The 20,612-nt window shown below is 51.2% G+C and overlaps 1 protein-coding gene across 1 annotated transcript in view; it reads left to right on the plus strand.

The window, feature by feature from the left end:
* The first annotated feature begins 767 nt into the window (after positions 1 to 767).
* The window catches only part of Nek6 (NIMA related kinase 6), a 55,471-nt gene continuing 35,626 nt past the window's right edge, over positions 768 to 20,612 (plus strand). The window contains exons 1-2 of the mRNA XM_008824563.3: positions 768 to 789; positions 17,336 to 17,454. Of these exons, the coding sequence (XP_008822785.2) occupies positions 783 to 789; positions 17,336 to 17,454 (126 nt within the window). The 5' untranslated portion in view covers positions 768 to 782. The remainder of the gene's footprint in view (positions 790 to 17,335; positions 17,455 to 20,612) is intronic.

Here is a 20,612-nt window from a genome sequence, read left to right on the forward strand (position 1 = left end):
CTGGAACAGGGCCTTTGGGAGTACACTTCTTTAAAAAATTTTTATTTCTTATTTTATGTGTATGAGTGTTTTGCCTGCATATGGATAAGTGCACCCGTATCATGCAGTACCTACAGAGGCCAGAAGAGGGTTTCGGATCCCCTGGAACTGTAGTTAGCTGCCATGTGGGTGCTGGGAACTGAACCCAAGTCATCTGCAAGAGCAGCCAGTGCTCTTAACTGCTGAGCCATCTCTCCAGCCCCACAGGAGTACATCTTTGTTATGCTCCTGGGAAGGTGGAAGAGATTGACCTCAACTCTCCTCAGCCAGGGTCGAAGGGAATCACAAGTACAGCCGCTTAGTTCTTTGGTTGAATCCAGAGCCAGGCCAGCCCGGGGCTATGTGACATCCACACCCAACCCCAGTGAAATGAGAGAACAGAAGGACGAGCCTGGCATTATCTACTTTCTGATGTCAAGCGTCCTTTCTCCTGAAGAAATGGTGATAATGGATGGAAATTTTATTTTAGATGCTGAAAAATGTTGGCAGCCTTTCTGTCTGTCTTCAAATTTTGGGGGAAGCATTACAGGCCTGTAAAATCCAGTGACCTGGGAGCCACTGATGCCCTTCTTCTCTATCGGGGGGTCAGGGTGGGGCCTGAGGGAGTGGGGCAAGTCACGTCACTCGTGACCACAGCTCTGCCCTGGGTTTCTTATGGTTGCCTTAACAGATATCCATGAACTGAGCAGTATAGGACTGTGGACTCGTGTCACTGTTGCAGAGGCCTGGTGTCTGGAAGCAAAATGGCAGGTTGGTTTCTTCACTTACGGTGAGCACCAACAATTTTGGTGTTCCTTGAGCCATAGATCATCATGGCAGGGTCTGCTTCTCCTCAAGTGGTCTTTTCTCTCTCTCTCTTTCTCCCCTCCTCTCTCTCTCCCTATCTCCCTCTCCACATTTCCCTCCTATGAAGACCTTACTCATTGGATTTTTGGCTCATGCTAATCCTACATCATCTCAATTTAACACAATTATACTTGCAAAAGCCCCATGAATATGCTTCAACCTACAATCTAGATAAGCCCACCGTAAATTGAAAACATCTTAATACAAAACTGACCCAACCTAGTAGTGGTCCTTGCTTGTATACACAGCACACTGTGGATGGATGGGGTTTCCATGATTGTGGGGCTGATGGAGCTATGGTTTACTATCTCTGCCCAGCCACCTGATGACCTTAGACCATGTATGGCTAGCCTGGGAATAGATCAAAATTGGAAATTAAAAGTCATATTTCTGCAGAATGCTCTCCATTTTGTACCATTCCAAAGTAAAAAAGTTGTAAATTTGAGGGCTGGAGAGATGGCGCAGCAGTTAAGAACACCGGTTGTTCTTGCAGGAGACCCGGGTTCGAATTCCAGCAGCTAACAACTATCCATAACTCCAGTTCCAGGGAATCTGACAGCCTCTTCTGTCTTCCACGGGCATTGCAAGACACGGGTGCATTTACCCACATGCAGGCAATACACACACATAAAATAAAAATAATAAAATATGAAAAAAAGTTGTAAATTTGAACTAAAGACTGCCTGTACTTTCAAGTTCACATTCCCAGGTTCCAGGTAGATGAACTTTTTTTTTTGATGTCTTTTTGAGACAGGATCTCCCAGTAGCTCCAGCTGGCCTGCACAAGCACCAGCCCTGTTGGCTGCTCACTGTGTAGACCAGGCTGGCCTTGCACTCACAGAGATCTGCTGTCTCTGCCTTCCAAGTGCTGGGATTAAAGGCATGCACCACCATGCCTGGCCTAGACATGAACTTTGAGGGGACACCATTCTACCAGTACAGGGGACATATAGGGACAAGAGGAGTCCCCAGAGCCTGCTGTACTCCTGTGGAAGGCATACAAAAACCCAAGGATGGAGGGAGGGTGGGCCAGCCTGGGGCTGCAGGGAAGGTCACTTCCCCCTACACCACACCCCTGCCTATTGAATGGGTCTGGAGGCACAGGAGAGAGCAAGGTTCCAACTCCAGAGCCTGTCCATCCTGACTAGATCATATGTGTCTGGACAGGTGCCCGGATGAGTCCATCAAGAGAATGGTCTTTAGCATGGTTTGTTGTAAGCACAGACCACCATTTTAGTCCTTTGGTGGCATCAGTTGGGGCAGTTGAGGACCAAGAGCTTTTTAAAACTTAGCACAAACACCAGCCCTGTTGGCTGCTCAGATGGGAGAGTGCCTCTTCTGAGAGTGATAGACGGTGGTTCAGTTTCTGGCACTGGTGGCCAACGAGGCCTCCCCTACTTGTGGATAAAGGAAAGAAGGGAATCTGGGCCCTTTTGTTCCCCCAAGGACCCTCATCTCTTTTGGCAGAGGCTCTTTGGTCAGACATTTCTGGGTGAGTGTCCCAGTGGTGGCACCTCCCAGCAGAGAAATCTTGAGCAAGCACGCACATCCCACCCCCAGCCTCTCTGAGCCTCCTGTGATACAGGAGGTACCATTCTTGTCCTGCCCAAATCAGGACTGTGAATAAGGTGTATCTGAGGCTGTGGTAACCTTTTGTGAATCCTGCCTAGGCCCAGCAAGGGACCTGACACACAATAGGTACTTAATAAAGTCTTGCTGAATAAGAAAATGTTGGCACTGACAATGTTTTCACACTGTAGCTCCTGAGGTCCTGCCTACTGGCAGGTCCTCCCACCCCCCATTCTATAGGTGGTTTCTAATTCCCTGCTGTTGTGGAAGGCAGGGTGGTATGTAGAACAGCACTGGAAAGAGAGTCTAGGGAGCCAAGTCCTGGCCCCGGCTGTGCATACTGCACATCTGTGTGCAGGTAGTCACAGGGCCCTGTGGATCCAATTCACTGAGACTCCCTCTGGTTTGCAGACTTGATGCCACTGCTATCACTGGGGCCTTGGTCCTGCAACACATAGCCAGGTATTCCTAGCCTCCAGGCCTTTGCACATACTGTGCTGTGAGTATCCACCCTGTCCTCCACTCACAGGCACTTCCTATTCTGAGGTATCTGATGAGACATGAGACCTGATGTGAGTGGATGGAAGGCCATCCCTGTTCCCAGGAGGAATGGGATGGTGATGGTGCCTGCAGGTGGGCTTTCTTAATGATTATCCCATGTTGATGAAACTATGAATGAAGCCAGGGAAGTTTCCTGAGTGCACAGCACAGAATTCCCTTTTGGTGGGTTCCAGTGTCTTACGGAAGCAGGACCCAAGTGACCCCCAGATGCCCCAGGACCTGCTTTGGTAGCTGTCTGGATCCCACGCCACCCCACTGCCCCCACCCCCCACTATGTATGTGGAAGTCAAAGGAGGATGTTACGTGTCCTGCTCTATCACTTTTTACCATATTCCTTTGAGATAGCATCTCTCTTTGAACCTGGAACTAGGCTGACAGCCAGGAAGTCTGAATGATCCTCCTCTCTCTGGTCCCCATAGCTCTATGGTTACAGGCATGTGTAGCCATGCCCAGTTTTTATTTTTCAAATTTTATTTTATGTGTATGAGTACTTTGCCTGCATGTATGTAAGTGCACTTATGTCATGAAGTGCCTGTGGAGGCCAGAAGTGGGTGTCAGAGCCACTGAAACTGGAATTTTGGATGGTTATTAGCCGCCATATGGGTGCTAAGAACCAAACCCAGGTCCTCTGTAAGTGCAGCCAGTGCTCTTAACTGCTGAGCCAACTCTCCAGCCCCATGCCTAGCTTTGTACATGAGTGAGTGCTAGGGATTTGAACTCATGTTCTCATGCTTGCACAGCAAGCATTCTTACCCACTGAGCCATCTCCACAACCCCTCACCCTGGGTTTTAAACCTTTCTTTGCTGTCTCCCAGTTGGGTGAGTTTGCACCTTTCTGAGTCTCAGTTTCCTTCCCTGTAAAGATAGTGATTCCCTTCTCATGGGGCAGGTTGGTCCATCCACACACCCCATGGCATGGAGTAGGGGCAGAGACATGATTTTGTGGCTGTTTTTTCTTAGCATGGGTTTGCCTTACTCTAGAGAGTCAAGAGAAACCAGATTGACTGGCTGTTTGTTTAAGCTAAAAAATGTTGGAAGAATTTTGTTTGGGAAGACAAGCTTAGGTTTTAGGTCAGAACCATGCTGTCTCTGGAATTGCATAGTTGACCATCTGGGCATATTTGAAAAGCTTAGTGACCACCCAAGTTTTTGAGCCTTCCACGTGGATGCTCCGAGGTCACACTCTTACGGAATCCATCACACAGCGGGGTTGCTTGTCGCATCTGGAGTGTCACTTCCACAGAGCAGCTGTCTGACTATGAATGGATATTTTTTCTTCCCTTTCTTGGATACCTGAATAGCAGTCTCCCTCCTGTGGTCCCTGAAGCCGACCTGAGTGTAAAACTCCAAAACGGACATCACAGTGGGGTCGTCCGTTCCTGTTTGCAGGGATGGCTCTCAGCAAGGCTCAAAGAGACAGGTCGATAGCTGCTGTGACTCTGGGCCTCCTGAGGGGCTCCATGGTCTATAAAGGCTGTTGAGTGTACTGAAGAAATCAAACTTCACCAAAAAGGCAGCAGATTGGAGTAGCTGCCCATGCTCAGCACACATTCTAAGCAGTGGGTGCTATCTGGCTTCAAAGCCCAGTCCTTCCACCTACATCAGTAGCTGCCTTTGTGCCTCAGTTTTCTCCTTTTGCAAAACAGAGATAACTGCATGTCTGTCTCACCAGGCTATGGAGGGATTAAGTAAGTTTGTATCACTCCAGTGCACAGAACAGTACTTGGTGCAGAGTCAATAAAGGAGGGTAAACTGAGGCTCCAAGAGGGCCAGAGACTATCTGTGGTTACACTGCTAGCCTGTGGGGCAGTCAAGGGTGCAGCACATGATCTCGTCTCGTGAACTCTTCCCTCTCCTCCACACTCTGTCAGACTTTCTCAAGTATCATGTGTAGAGGAAGTCGCGTGACCCTCAGCCACAGGAATTCCAGCAGCATATAATGTCTGGACTCTCCTCAGGTTGGCTGGGGCCTTGCTGCCTGCTAGTCAGCTGCTGTTTCTTTGTCCCTCCTTCTTTCTTGTCAAATTCTAGAAGGTCTTTCCCTCCTGTCCCTGCAAATAGAAAAATTAACCTCTTGGCCCAGGTGTTTGAACTTAAATCCCTGCTGTGTGTCCCCTGAAACGGTCTCCTCCCACCTACCCCCCACCCACAACCCCAGTCTGTTTGCTGGCCTGCTTGCCTGTGAGCACTGTAGCAACAGGCCAGCCAGGTGGTGCTGTCCCAAATTCAGGCGGCCAAGGACAGTCAGGGTAATTGCTGATGAAACAAAAGCTAGTGACACATCCTTCTAGGAAATGAGGCACACCCCCCAGAAATGCCACCCACTTCCTCTGTCTTGTGGTCTCAAAGGTTATCTGAGTCATCACCTCTTTCTGCACTTTCCCCTCTCCCAGTGTATTGAGCTGAGGCTGGGTGGCTGGGGTGTCCCCTCTGTGGACCTCCAGGGTATTAGAACTGAGGGGCTCTATTGCTTCCTCATTTCTCTTGGGCACCCAGCCACATGCTCTGGTGACTCCAGCCCAGGGCATTAATGTGGCTCTTGACACAGTGAGGGATTTCCTGAGCTTCAGTCTTCTCATCTGTGAAATGGGTAGATGGAGATCCCAGCACAGTGTGTGGGTGTCCTATCTTGTTCAGTTCCCCCCTTTTCTTCCTTCCTGAGAGGCTCTGGATTACCTGGGATCACACTGGGCCACAGCAGGTATTGATATGTGTGGGGGTCTGAGGGCTACTTAGAGGCTACTTCGGCAAGAGATCCTCCATATCATATCAAGCACATTAAGAGCTCTGCCCTTCCAGTGGGCCCCAGAACCCCAAGGGGAAAAACTGGAACAAGGGAGCTAGGAGTCCAGACTGGAACCCAGAACTCCAGACAGTCCTCGTCCTTCTCCTAGATGGCCCAGCACCAACAGGGGGCTGCCTGGCTACCTTGAGAATTCCTAGGCAGGAGTCACAACAGGCCTGGAGCAGGAAGAGGTGGAGTTGGGGCCAAGCTACCTTACTGCCTCATCAAAGACCTGCTGCAGGTCTCACTCCCCTCCAGCCTCAGCTCAGAGATGGGTCCCATTCCTGTTCTGCCTGAATTCCAAGGCTGTCATGAGTTTCTAAAGGAGATGTGGGCAGCAGTCCTTCTGCAGACCACCAGGGATGCCCCAGATGCAAAATTTGTCATCCGTCATTTTAATATCTCTGTGACTCAGACTGTGATACAAAGTAGATACTCAGTGTTGAACAATTGAATGGCAGTAGCCATTGTTTATTCAGCACCTGTCACATGCCAGGCAGCACTAGGGAACTTGCCATAGGATACCCCAATCCTCTTGATTGCCCCCAGGAGTTTAGGTATGTGCCCATTTTACATACAGGGATGCTGGGGCTCAGAATGGGAAGGAGTCACACCTGACTTCTCAGCCCCTGCATCCGCCCCTGTGCTCCTGATCACCTGCAGGGGCACCCCCTTCCTTAGAGAATGCTAGGGAATGTTTAAGAAGTAGTTTAGGCCAATCCCTGTATAAACCTTTGATTTATGCTATTTGCTAATTTCTTTCTTCAGTTGAGTTCAACTATCTCACAAAGTCCCTGAAAACTCACTAAGTATCTCCTCAAGCCAGCAGTAGATAGCTTAGCACAACTCCCTGCCCCACCCTTGCAACACACCCCTCCCCCTCTTGCCTCTAGAAGGTCATAGAGCCAAGAATACACCTAGACTCATGAAGTACCTGCTTCTAGATGCCCTTAGGCCCCCCCTCACTAAGGCCCTGGCATCTCTGTATCACACAAAGACTTGAGCTGGTGGGTGAACACAGGATAGGTCTGTAACACTGCCACTAGAATATGCAGGCCTGCCAGCTCCACCGTGTTCCATATTCCTGCCAGGCCTGGAGCTGAGCCCTGTAAACGCCAGGATATAATGGACAATAAAAGTCACTGGAAAATAGTGACTCTCCTAAGACCACTGTCATCCCTGCCACACGGTGCCTGCCAGAACCACGAGCCCTGTGGTCATGAGGCACAATCGTCACGTAAATATATAGGATCTCTTGCCAGTTGCCAGCCAAGATTTATTTTATTGGAGCAGTGGGCGAGGGGCCAGCTCAGGTTCATCCTGGTAACTTGTGAAATGCATTGCCACCGCTTTTGTGTGCTTTTGTGTCCCAGCTTCTTCGGGAGGGTGAAACTGGAGCCAGGGTGGTCTCCTGCTCTCTCACAAGTGGGGCTTAGGAGGGCCCTGGATGTCTCATGCCACTTCCAGAGGCCCAAGGCCCTGGTTTGTTTGAGTCTGAGGTCCCCAGAAGAATAAGGAGTGGCTTTTCTGTGGATGGTTGGTTGCAGGGTGGGATGCTGTTGAGTGGGCACTGCTTGGGTCTGACAGCTGTTTTCAAAGAGTAACAGTAGCCACATCTGTACTCCTGTGCATACTGGGGCCCTGACTGTCCCAGGCAGGTATTTTACTGCATGTGCTCACCCAGCCTTTCAACAACCCTATAGGGTGGGTCCTGACAAGGACCCGTTTTCAGAGGAGAGAATGGCAGAGGTAGCTGTGGGACTGGCCCACACTCAGGTGGCTAGCAGAAATAGCACAGGAGTTGAACCTGGGGCTTTCAGACTCCAGAGCCTGGGTTGGGCTGCCTCCCAGAAACCCCACTGGTTGCCCCAAGCAACACAGTGAAGCACTTTGGTCCCCTCATGCACCCCATTTGCGTCTTCTCAGAGGCCAGGGGTTCAGACCACCCAGGGGAGGTCCCAGGCCTTTGTTCCCAGTCAAGCTTGCCTCTCCAGCAGGAGCACAGCAGGCAAGGCTATTTCTTCATCTGTCTGTGGATGCTTAGGCTGCCCCACAGGGCAGCTTTGTGAGCATGCTCATTGTCAGTGTCCTCCAGGGGTCTGGCCCACTTAGAGGAGCTCTGTCGGTGACATACTCTTCCTGTGTGCACATTGCCACCATGGCAGTGTGTCTGGGAGCCCACAGGCATGGGAGCCATACCTCCACGTGACTGTGAATGTGACAGGAGAGCTCATAAAGTGTTCCCAGGCCAGAGAGTAGTGTCTGTCTGTCTCTGTCTGTCTCTCTCTCAAAACAAAATATTTTTATTTTTTATGTTTGAATGTATTACCTACATATGTGTAAGTGCACCCGTGTTGTACAATGCCTACGGAGGTCAGATGAGGGTGTTGGATCCCCTAGAACTGGAGTTGCAAACAGTTGTTAGCTTCCATGTGGGTGTGCTAGGAATCAAACCCCAGTCCTCTGCAAGTGTGGTCAATGCGCCTGACCACTGAGCCATCTCTCCAGCCCTGAAAGTAGATTCTCTTAACTCTTCCAGGCACGGAAGAGCTGGATTCCCCTCAGAAACAAGCGTGTGGTTGAATACCAGATTCCCAGCTCAGTTTCAAGACACCCTAGGGGGCCATGAATTCCTCATCAGCCTTCTTAAGCATCACACAAGAAGGAGCACTCCAGACCCATGTTGTAGGTGGGAAAACTGAGGTTCAGAGATAGTCTCGGACTTTCCTGACACTGGGAGCACCATGATGGTCCAGGCTGTGAGTCCCGTCATACATGCCACAGCCCAGAGCCAAGGTCCCTCATGTAGAATTAAATGTGATCACATATTGGAGCTAGGGTGAAGGCTCAGTAGATAAAACACTTGCTGTGCAAGCATGAGGTCTGAATTTTGGGTCACCAGTGCCCATGTGAAAATCTGGAGAGGTATGGCAACCCACCTTGTAACCCCAGCATCCAGGAGGAAGAGACAGAAAAGGTTCCCTGGGCAAACTGACTAGCTGAATCAGTGAGCTCCTGGTTCAGTGAGAGACCCTGCCTCAGTAAATAAACTGGGGAGTGGTGGAGGAAGACCCTAGACTAAAAACTCAGGTCTACACACACGTGCACATGAACTTCCACATGTGTGTCCCACACACTTGTGCACACTCATGCACGAACACACACATGCCTGCACATGTGAACATACACACATACAAAATCCACCCTTAAAAAAAAATGGCCACATATGTTCCAGGTTCAGTTCAGATCCAACAAGTATCTGATCTGGAGAGAGACACAGGAAGTGGCCCCAGAGCCTGTGATTATGTGGCCATGTGGGTGGCAGGGCCGGAAAGAGGAGATACTGTCACTGGGCTGTGCTCAGCCTCAAGGAGATTGTGCTGGGGGTTATTCTCAGGAGAGCCACCTGAGTGTGGGCCAGTCACACAGCTACCTTACCCAGCCTGTCTGGAATCTTCTCTGTGGACCACGCTGGCGGAATCATGCAAGACATAGATCTTTGGCCACCTCCTCCTTGGGGAAATCATACACCCAGGATATGGGCCTGGGAGTCTAGCTCCTAAGGGCCTTGGATAGCTGGCCTGGGCCCAGCAGCTGCTGCTGAGGGGGCCCGGCATCTGGCATATGCCTGACAGTTGGACCCGGCCAGCAGGGAAGGTGTACTGGCAGGTGGCCAAGCCCTGGTGCCAAAGTCTGGCACAGCATGGACTCTGGGGCCTCAGCGGCCATATGCCAGTGTCAGTCCCTATGGTGGTGGTGCTGCAGATGGGGTGCAGGGTAGAAGTGGCTCTTGTTCCAGTGGAGAAGGCAGATGTGATTACAGAGCACTCTGCTTATAGACAGAGGTCTGAGGCAGACTGGGAGACAGTAGATGCTGTCTTTATCCCCATTTAACCCATATGAATACAGGAGACATGGTGTGGGATGTGGCAGAGCCAGAACTTGAACCCAGCAGACCACTCAGCATTCGATCTCTCCGCATCCTCTATGGCAAACCCCTTTCCTCTCAGTCCAGTCCTTCCCACCAGTCCAGCTACTAAGACTTGGGGAATTACGGGGTGTGGGGAGGTAAGCAGCTGTATGTGACCCTCCCAGCCTCTTCCTGGGGCACTGCTGAACTCTATTCTGGTTTGTGGACCCTGTAAAAACGGGCTTCAGCTGCGGCGTTCTGGGATCCCGTGTTGTCAAGACAGGTCCTGCACTGAGGAGGTGGCTTGAAGGACTTGGAGACCGGAGGGAGGGAAACGGAAGCCTGGGAACACTCTAAGATCTCAATTCCTGGACCTTTGACCTTGTTTTGGAGAGCAAAGCCCAGGACCGAGGAAGGATGAAACAATGAACTTACTGTTTGGGTGTCAGTTAGGAGCCAGGCCCAGAGCTGAGCACTTTTGACCCCTGTAATGTCATATAACTCTCCAAGACAGTAGATGCTGTTCCTGTCCCCATTTAACCTATGAGAACACTAGGACACACAGTGGGAGGTGTGGCAGAGCTGGGGCTCGAACCCAATGCTAGGTCTGCCACACTCTCTCTCATGGACAGCAGTTATGTCTGTCTCAGCATATGAAGAAGAGAATGAAAAGGGCCAAGTTCTTTTTAATTTTTTATTATTATTATTTTTTAATGTGTATGAATGTATTGCCTGCATGTATGTAAGTACACCCATGTTGTGCAATGCCTGTGGAGGTCAGAAGAGAATGTCAGATCGCCTGGAACTGAACTGGAGTTATGGACAGTTGTTAGTCTCCATGTGAGTGCTGAGAATCAAACCCAGATCCTCTGTGAGAGCAGCCAATGCTCTTAACCACTGAGCCATCTCTCCATCCCCCGCAAGTTTTTATTGCTATTAACAACCAAGGGTCAATCCTTGCCATACACCTTTTTTGGGACAGTCTCTGGTCCATTACTGTGTACACCAGGCTAGCTGCCAGTGAGCTTCCAGGGATTCTCTGGTCTCCACCTACCTTGTGGCGACAGGAGTGCTGGGATTACAGACACATACTACCGTGTCCAACTTGATATAGTTTCTGGAGATCTGAATCCAGATCCTCCCTCTTACTCAGCAAGCCCTTTATGCACTGAGCCACCCACCCCAGGAAGGGCTGTTTTTAAAGGGACAGCAAGGACTTTTATGCTTCTCAGCATTTTCAGGGTTTAGCGGCGACAGATGGAGCACAGGGCCAAGGAAAGGACCCTTTTTCCTCCCAGAGCCTGGGCTGACTCCTACATCCACCGACCAGATGCTGGGTGATAGATGGGGACAAACCCCTTCACTGGAGTGGTGTAAAGTATGGCACTGGTTAAGGAAAGTTGGTCTCCAGGCTGGTACTGGCTCTTCTGTGTTCATGGCCCCAGGTGACCTCTTGTCCTCCTGCCTCAGTTTCCCAGTGGGTGAAATGGGGAGCTGGACTAGGCTATCCCAGAGTGGATTCTGGTGGCATTCTAAACTGCACTCCCCCATACCATCCGGTGGCCACTGCTACCAGTCTGGAGTCCCTCATGAGGAGCAGGCTCCGTGGGGGCTGTGACAAGTTCCATTTGCCATGAAGGTGGCAGCCAGAGCTATTTTTGGAGCAGTGCGTGGTGGGGGAGTTTCCTTTTGGTGGTGTCTGGGGATGGGAGTCTTAGGTAGGGGAAGTCCTCTGCACAGACATGGGCCCCTTGTCCCTCACATGCCTTGGCACAGAGAGGCCATTTGGAACCCGAAGACTGTGGGAACTGCACCAGCCCTCAGCCCTGAGCCAAGCAGACCTGCCCTGGGGCTGCTGTCGCTTTTAAAGGTACCAACCCTGCCGGTCTCCTGCTTTAGAGACCAAGCTCTTCTTTTCCTGCTACCTGTGCTCCCAGGAGTTTGCCCAGCAAGTGAGAGGGAGCCAGACCCCAGAGACCTCCAGGGCCTAGACTTAGGGTCACCCAACCTGGCTGTACCTCTGATACCTGCTGCTCCCTCAGTTGCCTGCCAGCAAGGGCAGCCAGCAAAGACAGCGGTGGCGCCAGCCTGGGAGACCTTTGCCACCTCCCTGGGGCAGGGCAGGTGCTGCTAGCTAGGTTCAACATTAAACAATTCCCAGGCTTTTCCAGAACAACTGTGGAGTCAGGGAACAGGGGAGGGTCACTTTTCTCTAGGGTGGGTTCTGAAGTTAGGGATGGTCAGAGGGCCACTGGAGATGACTGAAGCTCTGCTTTGGACAGACCCCAATGCTGTTGTCCCTGAGGCCGCTCTACTGTTTTTCCTATCCTTCCCCTGTTGGTTGCAGAGATAGCTCTGTCTGAAAAAAGTCCTGGAAATAGATTTTTCCTCTCAAGAATTTCTGCCTTGAAATACAGCCCTTCTCTTAGCCCTGGCTCTCCAGGCTGGCCAGGGGTGCTAGGCTCCTCCCTCACAGCCTTTGGCAGTCTTTACCTGGCTCTCTTCTATGCCCACTGAGCCCTGGAGGTGAATGACTTGGTTTCTACCCTTGATGGGAGGGAAGACATGATCGGACAGAAACTGCACAGAGAAGCAACAGCAGAGTGACCCGAGTAATGCACTAGTGGGGAGGGGAATCCAGGCATGCTACCTGGAGGAGGAGGCCCAGTTGGGCAATGGAGGGCTGAGTTTTGCCAGGAGGCCATTCAGTTCAGTAGAGCCTGCTATGGTCTTGAGGAGAGAACAAGTTCCTTTCCTGGGAGGGCAAGGGTCACTGGAGAGGAGGGTCTCCTAGGAACCCTGGGGTCTTGGAGAATGGGAACCCAGCTTCTGACTTCTGTTGATTTCTAAAGATCATGATATAAAACTGGATATTGAAGAGTCAGGGCTGGGCTCACACACTGTTCACCAGCTTGACAGGTCACATCTCTGTGCCTCAGTTTCCTCATCTGTAAAATGTGGGGTTGCAGCCATCATGGGAGGGATGTGGGCAGGTCCTTCACCCCAGGATCTCCCTGACAAGACCCCAGTGTCTCACTGTTCTTTTAAAGGAGACAGGAGATAGTTACAGCCCCTGTGCCCTTTTCTTCGAGAATTTGCTTTTGTTACCCAAGAAGGAGGAAGTGAAACGTGACCAGGAGCCTCCTCAGATTTTAGAAAGTTCTAAGAGCCCCAAAGTGTGTGGTGGGGTTTGTTTTGAATGTTTTAGATGAGTCACCAGGAGACTTTGGTCTGATCTGTGACCACAGGATTCCCAGGCTTTTAGGAGCCCTCCACCTGCTGGTCAGAGTTTATCTGGTCAGCTGTCAATAGGGCCTTTTTTGTACCAGACCTGAACAAGGCCTAACAGCTTGCAGCTGCAGTTAGTTCCTGCTCTTGAAGGCCAGCAGCAGAGGGCAGACACAGTGACAAAGGAAGCAATCTCTGTCTCCAAGTCTTGATTTTAGGCAGAAGTCCATATGGACCCTGTCAGATGGGGACAGGTATAGGGAAAGCTACCCAGTTGTTCACTGTACCCCCTGGGAGGACTGGCTGTCCCTCTTTAAGGTCTAGGGCTTTGAACTCAGGGAAGGGATGACACTTTCCTAAGATTCCACAATTGCTGAGCAGGCTGTGGACCTAGCCCTTGGTGGGTGAGTGTGACTTTGCTGATTAAGAGATTGTGGATTGGTCTTCTGGGCTGATGCTGGTAGCTGAAGCTGGTGTGTGGAAAAGTCCAGAAGGATTGGGGTGCTCAAAGGACAAGGAAGCTCTGGAGTGTGACTCTGATGCAGGGGTCTGGGAGGATGGGGTCATGGTGGGCAGGCCAGTGCAATGAATAGGGCAGTGCCAGCCAGGCAGGGCTTGGGACACCTCATTCTGGCCTGAAACCTTTGTCTGAAAAGTGATGATTTCAGACATGTACATTAAGAGACTCTCAAGGACTAGAGAAAGTCAGAGGATAAGAGCACTTGCTGTGTATGCATGAGGACCTGAGTTCAAATCCCCAGCACTCACATAAAAGTTGGTCATAGCTGTATATGTCTGTAACCTCAGCTCTAGTGGCAACAGGGAATCGGTCGAGACGGAGACAGGAGGATTACTGGGACTTGTTGGGTGCCAGCCTAGTCAAAAAGTAGTGAGCTCCAGGTTCAGTGAGAGTCCAGGCCTTCAGGAATCCTCTTGTATCAGAGACCAATACAGGAGAACTCCTGAAGTCCTCCTCTGGCCCCTGCACATGTGTACTTGGTGACATTCACCTCCACATACATACATATACACACAAACAAAACCAGAACAAAAAAGAACCCTTCAGTGCAGGATTGGTGGGAAGCGGGGGGAGGGGGTAATTGCAGGGACCTTGATGGAGTTAAAGCAAGGAGGAGCTTTGGGGGAGGGAGACATTGGAGGCAGAATCAGCAAGAAGACCACAGGACTGTGAGGGGAGGTGAGATGCAGGGTAGAGCCTGATTCTTGCTGGGCTCTTAGGCAGAAAGGCCACCCTGAGGCTGAAACAGGGACACAGGAAGGGCAGGCTGACACTCAGTTTGGGTGCTGTGAGTCCATGGTATTTGTGGCACTGGTTGGATGAAACCTGGCCTTAGGTTACTCTCAGCCTATCCCTGGCTGACACATAGCACATGACAGTTTTTTGTTGCTGTTCACTCTGAAGCTAGAAGTTTGGGTGAGAGGCCACATTCTGTCCACAGCACAGGACTTCCAAACAACGTGGGTGCTTGCTCACTTCCAAAGAAAGACCCTGTGAGGTAGTTCAGTGGAGCCTGTGGCTCTAGGTCACATTCCACACATTTTTGGCCCCTGACTTGGGCTTGGCAGCCACTGCCTTATTGTTCTGCAGCTTGGCAGAGGCTGGGGGATCCTGGAATCCCAGATCGCAGGGACAGGCAACCCCTGCCTCCCCCCCATCCTCGGGGGACGGGCCCCCCCCCCCCCCCCCCCCCCCGTGTTACCCACAACATGTGCTTTGGGTCTGTCCCCTGCTCCCCATGTCTCCCTCCAGGTGCCCTTTGCAGTGACCTTCCTGTATCTGACTCTGAAGAAGTAATCCCTGGTAGGAACTTCTGGTATGAGGAACTTGGGTTTCTGTTGGGATATAGAAAACAGAATGCAAGTTCCCTCCAGGCCAGCCCCCCTGACAGCTCCCTGGAGCCAGTGAAAGCCTTAGAAGGTTTGTAGCCACAGAGACCTGGACCGGAATCCCTACCTGTAGCTTACTAGCCAAATGGCTTTAGGCCCCAGTTTCCCCACCTATAAAATGGGTATCCCAATACCCCTGGGGATGAGTGGGAAAGACCTGACCCAATGAGAGAGGGCCTTTCTCCCTCCCTCCCTCCCAACCTCCCTCTGCCTATTGAAGAGTGTTCCTCCAGGGTGCTTGGCAGGCCTGGCTGACTTCCTCCCTAGCCTGGGAAGCACTGTGCGGCAGGTGCCACTGGGCTCTGGATGGGACTGCACCAAGTGACTGTACTTTGCCAGAGCAGGGGCTTTGATGTGGACAGTAGCTGGGTGTGGTTTAGAGAAGGCTCTGCCCAGGGGCCCCTGAGGGGGAAAAAGGCCCCTTGTAGGCACTACTCCTAGGATCACCCCTCATGCATGGACACAATGCCAGTCTTAAGTGGTAACAGGGATCACTCTGTGGGGTACCACTGGAAAGGGACATGGCAGCATGGTGGCCTCTGAAAAAGATGCCAACATAGGTCTAAGTCCTGGTGCTACTGCCTGTGATCTGTGTGACCTGGGCAAGCCTTTTAACCTCCTTGTGTCTCAGTTTCCTCATGTGTACAATGGGACAATCACAGAACCCTCTCCATGGAGTTTGTGTTAAGGTTTACAGGGATGAAGGGTGTGGAAAAGTGGCTATCATAGTAAGGGCCCAGCCAACTGTTGTCACCATTGTCTGTTATTTCTGTGATGGCTTGGGTCCCTTGCATGGCCCTGGCACCCCACATGAGGTTCATCCAGCTGTTGGAGGCCGGTTCCAGGAGGGATGACCTCCACAAACACCTGTCAGACACCTGCCTACTGGGATGTACCCAGGGTCCCAGCTGGCGAGTCATAGAGTACAGATTCAAACTCAGGCTTCTGGCCCCAAAGACCTTGGGACTGGGACTGGGCAAGGCAGGGTGAGGGATGGGGCAACCAGAGGCAGGGTCCACTTAGGCAGGTGGGCAGGAGAATGAATGCATGTGAGGCCAGAACAGGGTGGCCCGTGGGCCCATTCTGGAGCCTTCTGAGATAAAGATGGAATCTTCTGAAGACAGTTCTCCAACTTCTCCCCGGAGGTCTCCCTAAGGGCAGGGGGGTGGTGAACATGTCACCCTGAGGGGTATGGGGGTACTGCCCGCAGCAGCTGCTGAACCACAGGAGCCTCTGGTTTCATCTTCAAATTCATGCGCATTTTACATCGTTCTCATTTTATACCTGGTTTGTTGTCTCACTCTTTCCCCTTGAGTAACAGAGTGCCTGAGGAAGATGCTCCGTGTTTATCTGTTTATCCTGGGGCCTGGGGCTTTTTTCCTCCAGTACCACCCTGGTGGGGAGGGACATGCGTTAGCAACAGGGCGTTCAGCCAGATGGTGGGAAGATGCCAAGGGTACCGGGCCCATCTGCATCCTGGGGAGACCCACAGTGGAGGTGGGAGGTGAGGCTGGCATGGAGGGGTATGGGGAACAGAGGCCTCCAAAGCACAGGCCCATCTATGATACCCCATTTGTTGTTGATCTGAGACTGCTCCATGTGTATCTTCATACATGAGAACAAGCTATGTCAAGGTGGTTAATGTAGACAGGAGGCCACATGAACCTTACAGGCCAGGAGTGGCCGTCAGTCACACTGCAGAGGCCCTCAGCCAGCAAAGGCCAAGCAGGAGTTTTCTGCCCTCTGCACCTGTCCCCTTATGGCCTCACTTTCTGCTGTAGTCTTTACGTGCCAGAGAGCAGTTTTACCCCCAAAAGAGCAGTGAGGGGCCAGAGGCCATGACTCAGCCTGAAAAGTGGGTACAAACATGAGGACCTGAGTGTGGTCGCCAGCATTCATGTATAAAGCTCACCTATAAATCCCAGCACTGAGGAGACAGAGACAGGGGATCCTTGGGATCTCTAAAAGGTAGATCTTCATGGGAGGTCCTTAGGACCCATGGCCTGGCCCTCCAGCGTCACTGAGTCTGCTGCACTAGGGTCCAGCAGGGACAGGGATGTGAGGTCCTTCCCACAACTGCTGCTAAAGTCTGGCTGTGCTTTCTCTTCCAGCTACCCAAGCCAACTTGAGTTTATATTGGGGTGCTGATGGGCACAGTAGGATAGACCAGTTCCCTATCAAAAGGCTACCGAAAGAACTAAGCCTTGGAGCAGGGTTGAATCTGGGGCCTCCTTGCTGGCCTGGGATGGGCAATTCACTCTTCCCTGCAGGGGATCTCAGTTTTCCCCTTCCGATGGGATAATCCTAACAACCAAGACAGGACTGCATGGAGGGAATATGTCCTGTGGAATGTTGAGTCCTAGCCCAATCACTTGTGAGCTAGGTGACCATGAGCTGGGTAACTGCTGTGCCCTCTGCTTGCCCATCTGTAAAATGGGACAAGTGATGTGTGGAGGGGAAAGTGACCAGGCCCCTATTTTCTGTTTCAGCCTGTGACCTTGTGAAGCTGGCATGCAGGATGGCAGGACAGCCTAGCCACATGCCCCATGGAGGGAGTCCAAACAACCTATGCCATGCACTGGGGCCTGCACCCCTTCCAGACTCACAGGTAAGCCCATTCTCTTGCCTCCCAAGTTTGCTAAGCCTCCTTTACCCAGCCCCTCAGTCCCCAGAGGGTGCTGCCTAGCATCCTCAGACAGAACATCTCAACTGCTTCCAGGGCAGGGCACTCAGTACCTGACAGGGATCTCTTCATTTAATTCGGCAATGCCTAGTTTCTGTGTGAGGGAAACAGCTTTTTGTCAGTGGCTCAGTGTGCAAGCAGAGGGAGGGACCAGAAATGGATAGAAAGTCCTTCCTGGGCCAGTGTCAGCCTTCGTTGTATTCTGAACTATGTTTGACCACTTCGGTCTTGTGGTCTAGAACAGCAGAGTTCTGGGATGGTCTTCCTATTCTCACCTCACCCTTGCTGTAGATGCCTTAGAGAGCCAAGCTGCCTTTGGTGTTGTTCTGAAGGGGGCTTTGGGTACAGAGCTGCCTTGTACACACAGTGCCTTTGTATACCCTGTTCCCTGACTCGAACGCCCTCCCAAGTCTATCTCCAAGCCAGATTTCAAATGCCACTATCTGAGGAGACTTTGAACCACTGCCTCTACTTCTGCCCCCCATCCTCCTGCTGTCCCCACATCTGTGTGCATCTCCCATACCTGTGTGCATGCCCTCACACATACATGCATGCCCCACCTGGCCCTGGCCTTGCATGTTCTCCAGATCAGGGCTTTTCTGATGGCTGCATGCAGCATAGAGGAGTTCTCTGCCATTGTGTCAGATGCAGGCCAGGTTTGCTGCCAGGAAACACAGCCTACTGGGAGAGAGACATAACCGGACAGAAGAACCCTTAGGGCTCCTAGAGGCCCGGCAAGCAACCCAGGCAACAGAGAGTGCCAGACGGGGTTCTGTAAGAAAGGGATGGGCAGCGATCTAGAGGGAAGCCAGCTTGACTGGGCAGGGGCCCTGGGAGCCAGATCTTTTAGGGTCTTGTGGACAGCCTTGAATAATGAAAAATTCTTATCCAGGGTAAACTTTTCATCCGAAGGTCTCGAGACCTAAATCAGAGGGAGTTTCAAGACTATATTCCTGAGCTGTGGAAGGTCTGTCATAGCTTCCAACTTCCTAGTCGGAAGACTTCAGGCTCACCATGTCCATTGTGCAGGTTATATACTGTGGAACGATACCTGGTCAAGGTGGCAGGTGGGTCTAAAATCCCTCTGCACTTGCAGTCTTACTGTACTGTGCTCTGTCATGTAGGGCTGTGTTAGCTGTAAGAAGGCTCCTGATGCAGAGCCACACAGAGGTGGCACATGAGGTCATGGGCACTGTCTGCAAACCTTAGCTGGTCCCTGCACATAAATCCATGCTGTTTGTACTGTGTTTGTTACTGGCTTGGATGCAGGGTCCAATTTCCATGTAGAAATTAGGAGGCATAGCCCTGGAGCTGGGAAGCCCCAGGACACTATTGGTCCTGAGTCCACCAGGACATGGTGCTGATGACTGGGGCAATGGGGCCTGCTTGGGTAATGTAGCCATTTGTCACATTAAGTCATTCACTAACAATCGAATCCCTCTTGATTAATCTCCTGGAATTAGCCAGTTGCATTTTGAGCAATTAGGGTTAATTACAGGCTCATTTGGCAGAGGAGAGAGGCCTGTAATTATTTCTTGTGCGAGGCGAGGAGGCAGCAGAGGGCCATGGTGGCTACCGTGTCCTCAGCAGCTCATCGCACATGTTGGAGTGGGTGATGATATAGTTAAGTGTAATTAGATGCAATCACTCAGCATCCGCTGCTCTGGGCAGTGATTGTCAGCCAGGGATGCCCTAGTCCTACCTGCATTTGGCTGGGCTTGCAGACCTGGAGTGCATAACCCAGTGTGCTGTGCCAACTTCAGGCTGGGACAGGAATGGAGGCTGGCCAGGCAGGTCATCTCTCCCTTCACAAAGTGCCCATGTTTCAGTCCCTCCTGGGGAGACATGGCAGCTAAGCCTTGCCTGTTTCAGCATACAAAAACACTTGATATGGACTGTGGAGCCGTTCCCTTCATAGCAGGAGCCACCACCATGTCCCAGCAGCTGTCCTTAGAGCTAAGAATGAGGCTCCAACTGTTAGGAGGTTCGATACAGGAATGCTTTGAGCCTCAGTCTCCTCATCTGTAAAATAGGGATAGTAATGGCATTTCTCTCCCAAGACATCTGTGAAGACTAAATGGTATGATATACTTGAAACATCTGGTCTCACAACCAGTACCGTGGTTTTACAGGATATTAAGTGTGTGGACTTCATTTTTTTTTATATTTTAAAAATTATTATAGTTTTTACAGTGGAAACCATGTAGCTGGGTTCATACTCCAAAGACAGAAAAATCAGAAGCGGTCCACCCGTACTTTTTGTGAACCTTCTAGACTCCAAACTAGCAGCTTTGGAAAAGCTTCTTAACTAGGATTGCTATTAGCACACGGAAATCTGTTTGCTGAACCCGATGAGATCCATGTACACTTAGGAAGTCTGGACTGGGCTTTAGTTGGGTTTCTGGTGAAGGGATGCAAAGAATTGAGAAGGGGCTTTACCATCCTACCTATCTCTGCTGAGTGTTTTCATTAGGGAGAAATACAAAGTTCAGCCAACTCAAAGAACCACCTGGGTTGGCTTGAAGGGAAACGGTATTCTTGTATGAAAAGCCCGTTATGATCCATCTCTGTCTTCAGAACCCTGCTCTGGACAAGCTGAGTTCACTGCTGTTTGGAGAGACATGTGCATTCTTAGCCAGGGTGGGGGCAGCTGTCCATAGCTGTGTGTTTCACAGACAACATCTATATGAAAATCTTCCCAAAGAAATGATGGTATGTGGGTAAGATTTAATGACCAAATATTGATGGCTGTTAAAACTCAAGGATCTGGGAAGATAGCTGTCAGTAGAGTGTTTGCCGTACAAACGTAAGGACCCAGCATTCATGAAAAAGACGTGTGCAGTGGTATGCTTCTGTAACCTCAGCGTTGGGGAAATAGAGACAGGCAGATCTCTAGGCTAGCTGAGTAGCAAGTTCTGGGTTCAGTAAAAGACTCTGTCTTAAAAATAAAATAGAGCCGGGCGTGGCAGTGCACTCCTTTGATCCCAGCACTGGGAGGCAGAGGCAGGTGGATCTCTGAGTTCGAGGCCAGTATGTTCTATATAGTGAGTTCCAGGCGGGCTGGGTCTACAGGGAGACCCTGT

This window comes from Nannospalax galili, unplaced genomic scaffold, assembly GCF_000622305.1.
Source record: "Nannospalax galili isolate Female #2095 unplaced genomic scaffold, S.galili_v1.0 scaffold290, whole genome shotgun sequence".
NCBI classification, from domain to species: Eukaryota; Metazoa; Chordata; class Mammalia; order Rodentia; family Spalacidae; genus Nannospalax; species Nannospalax galili.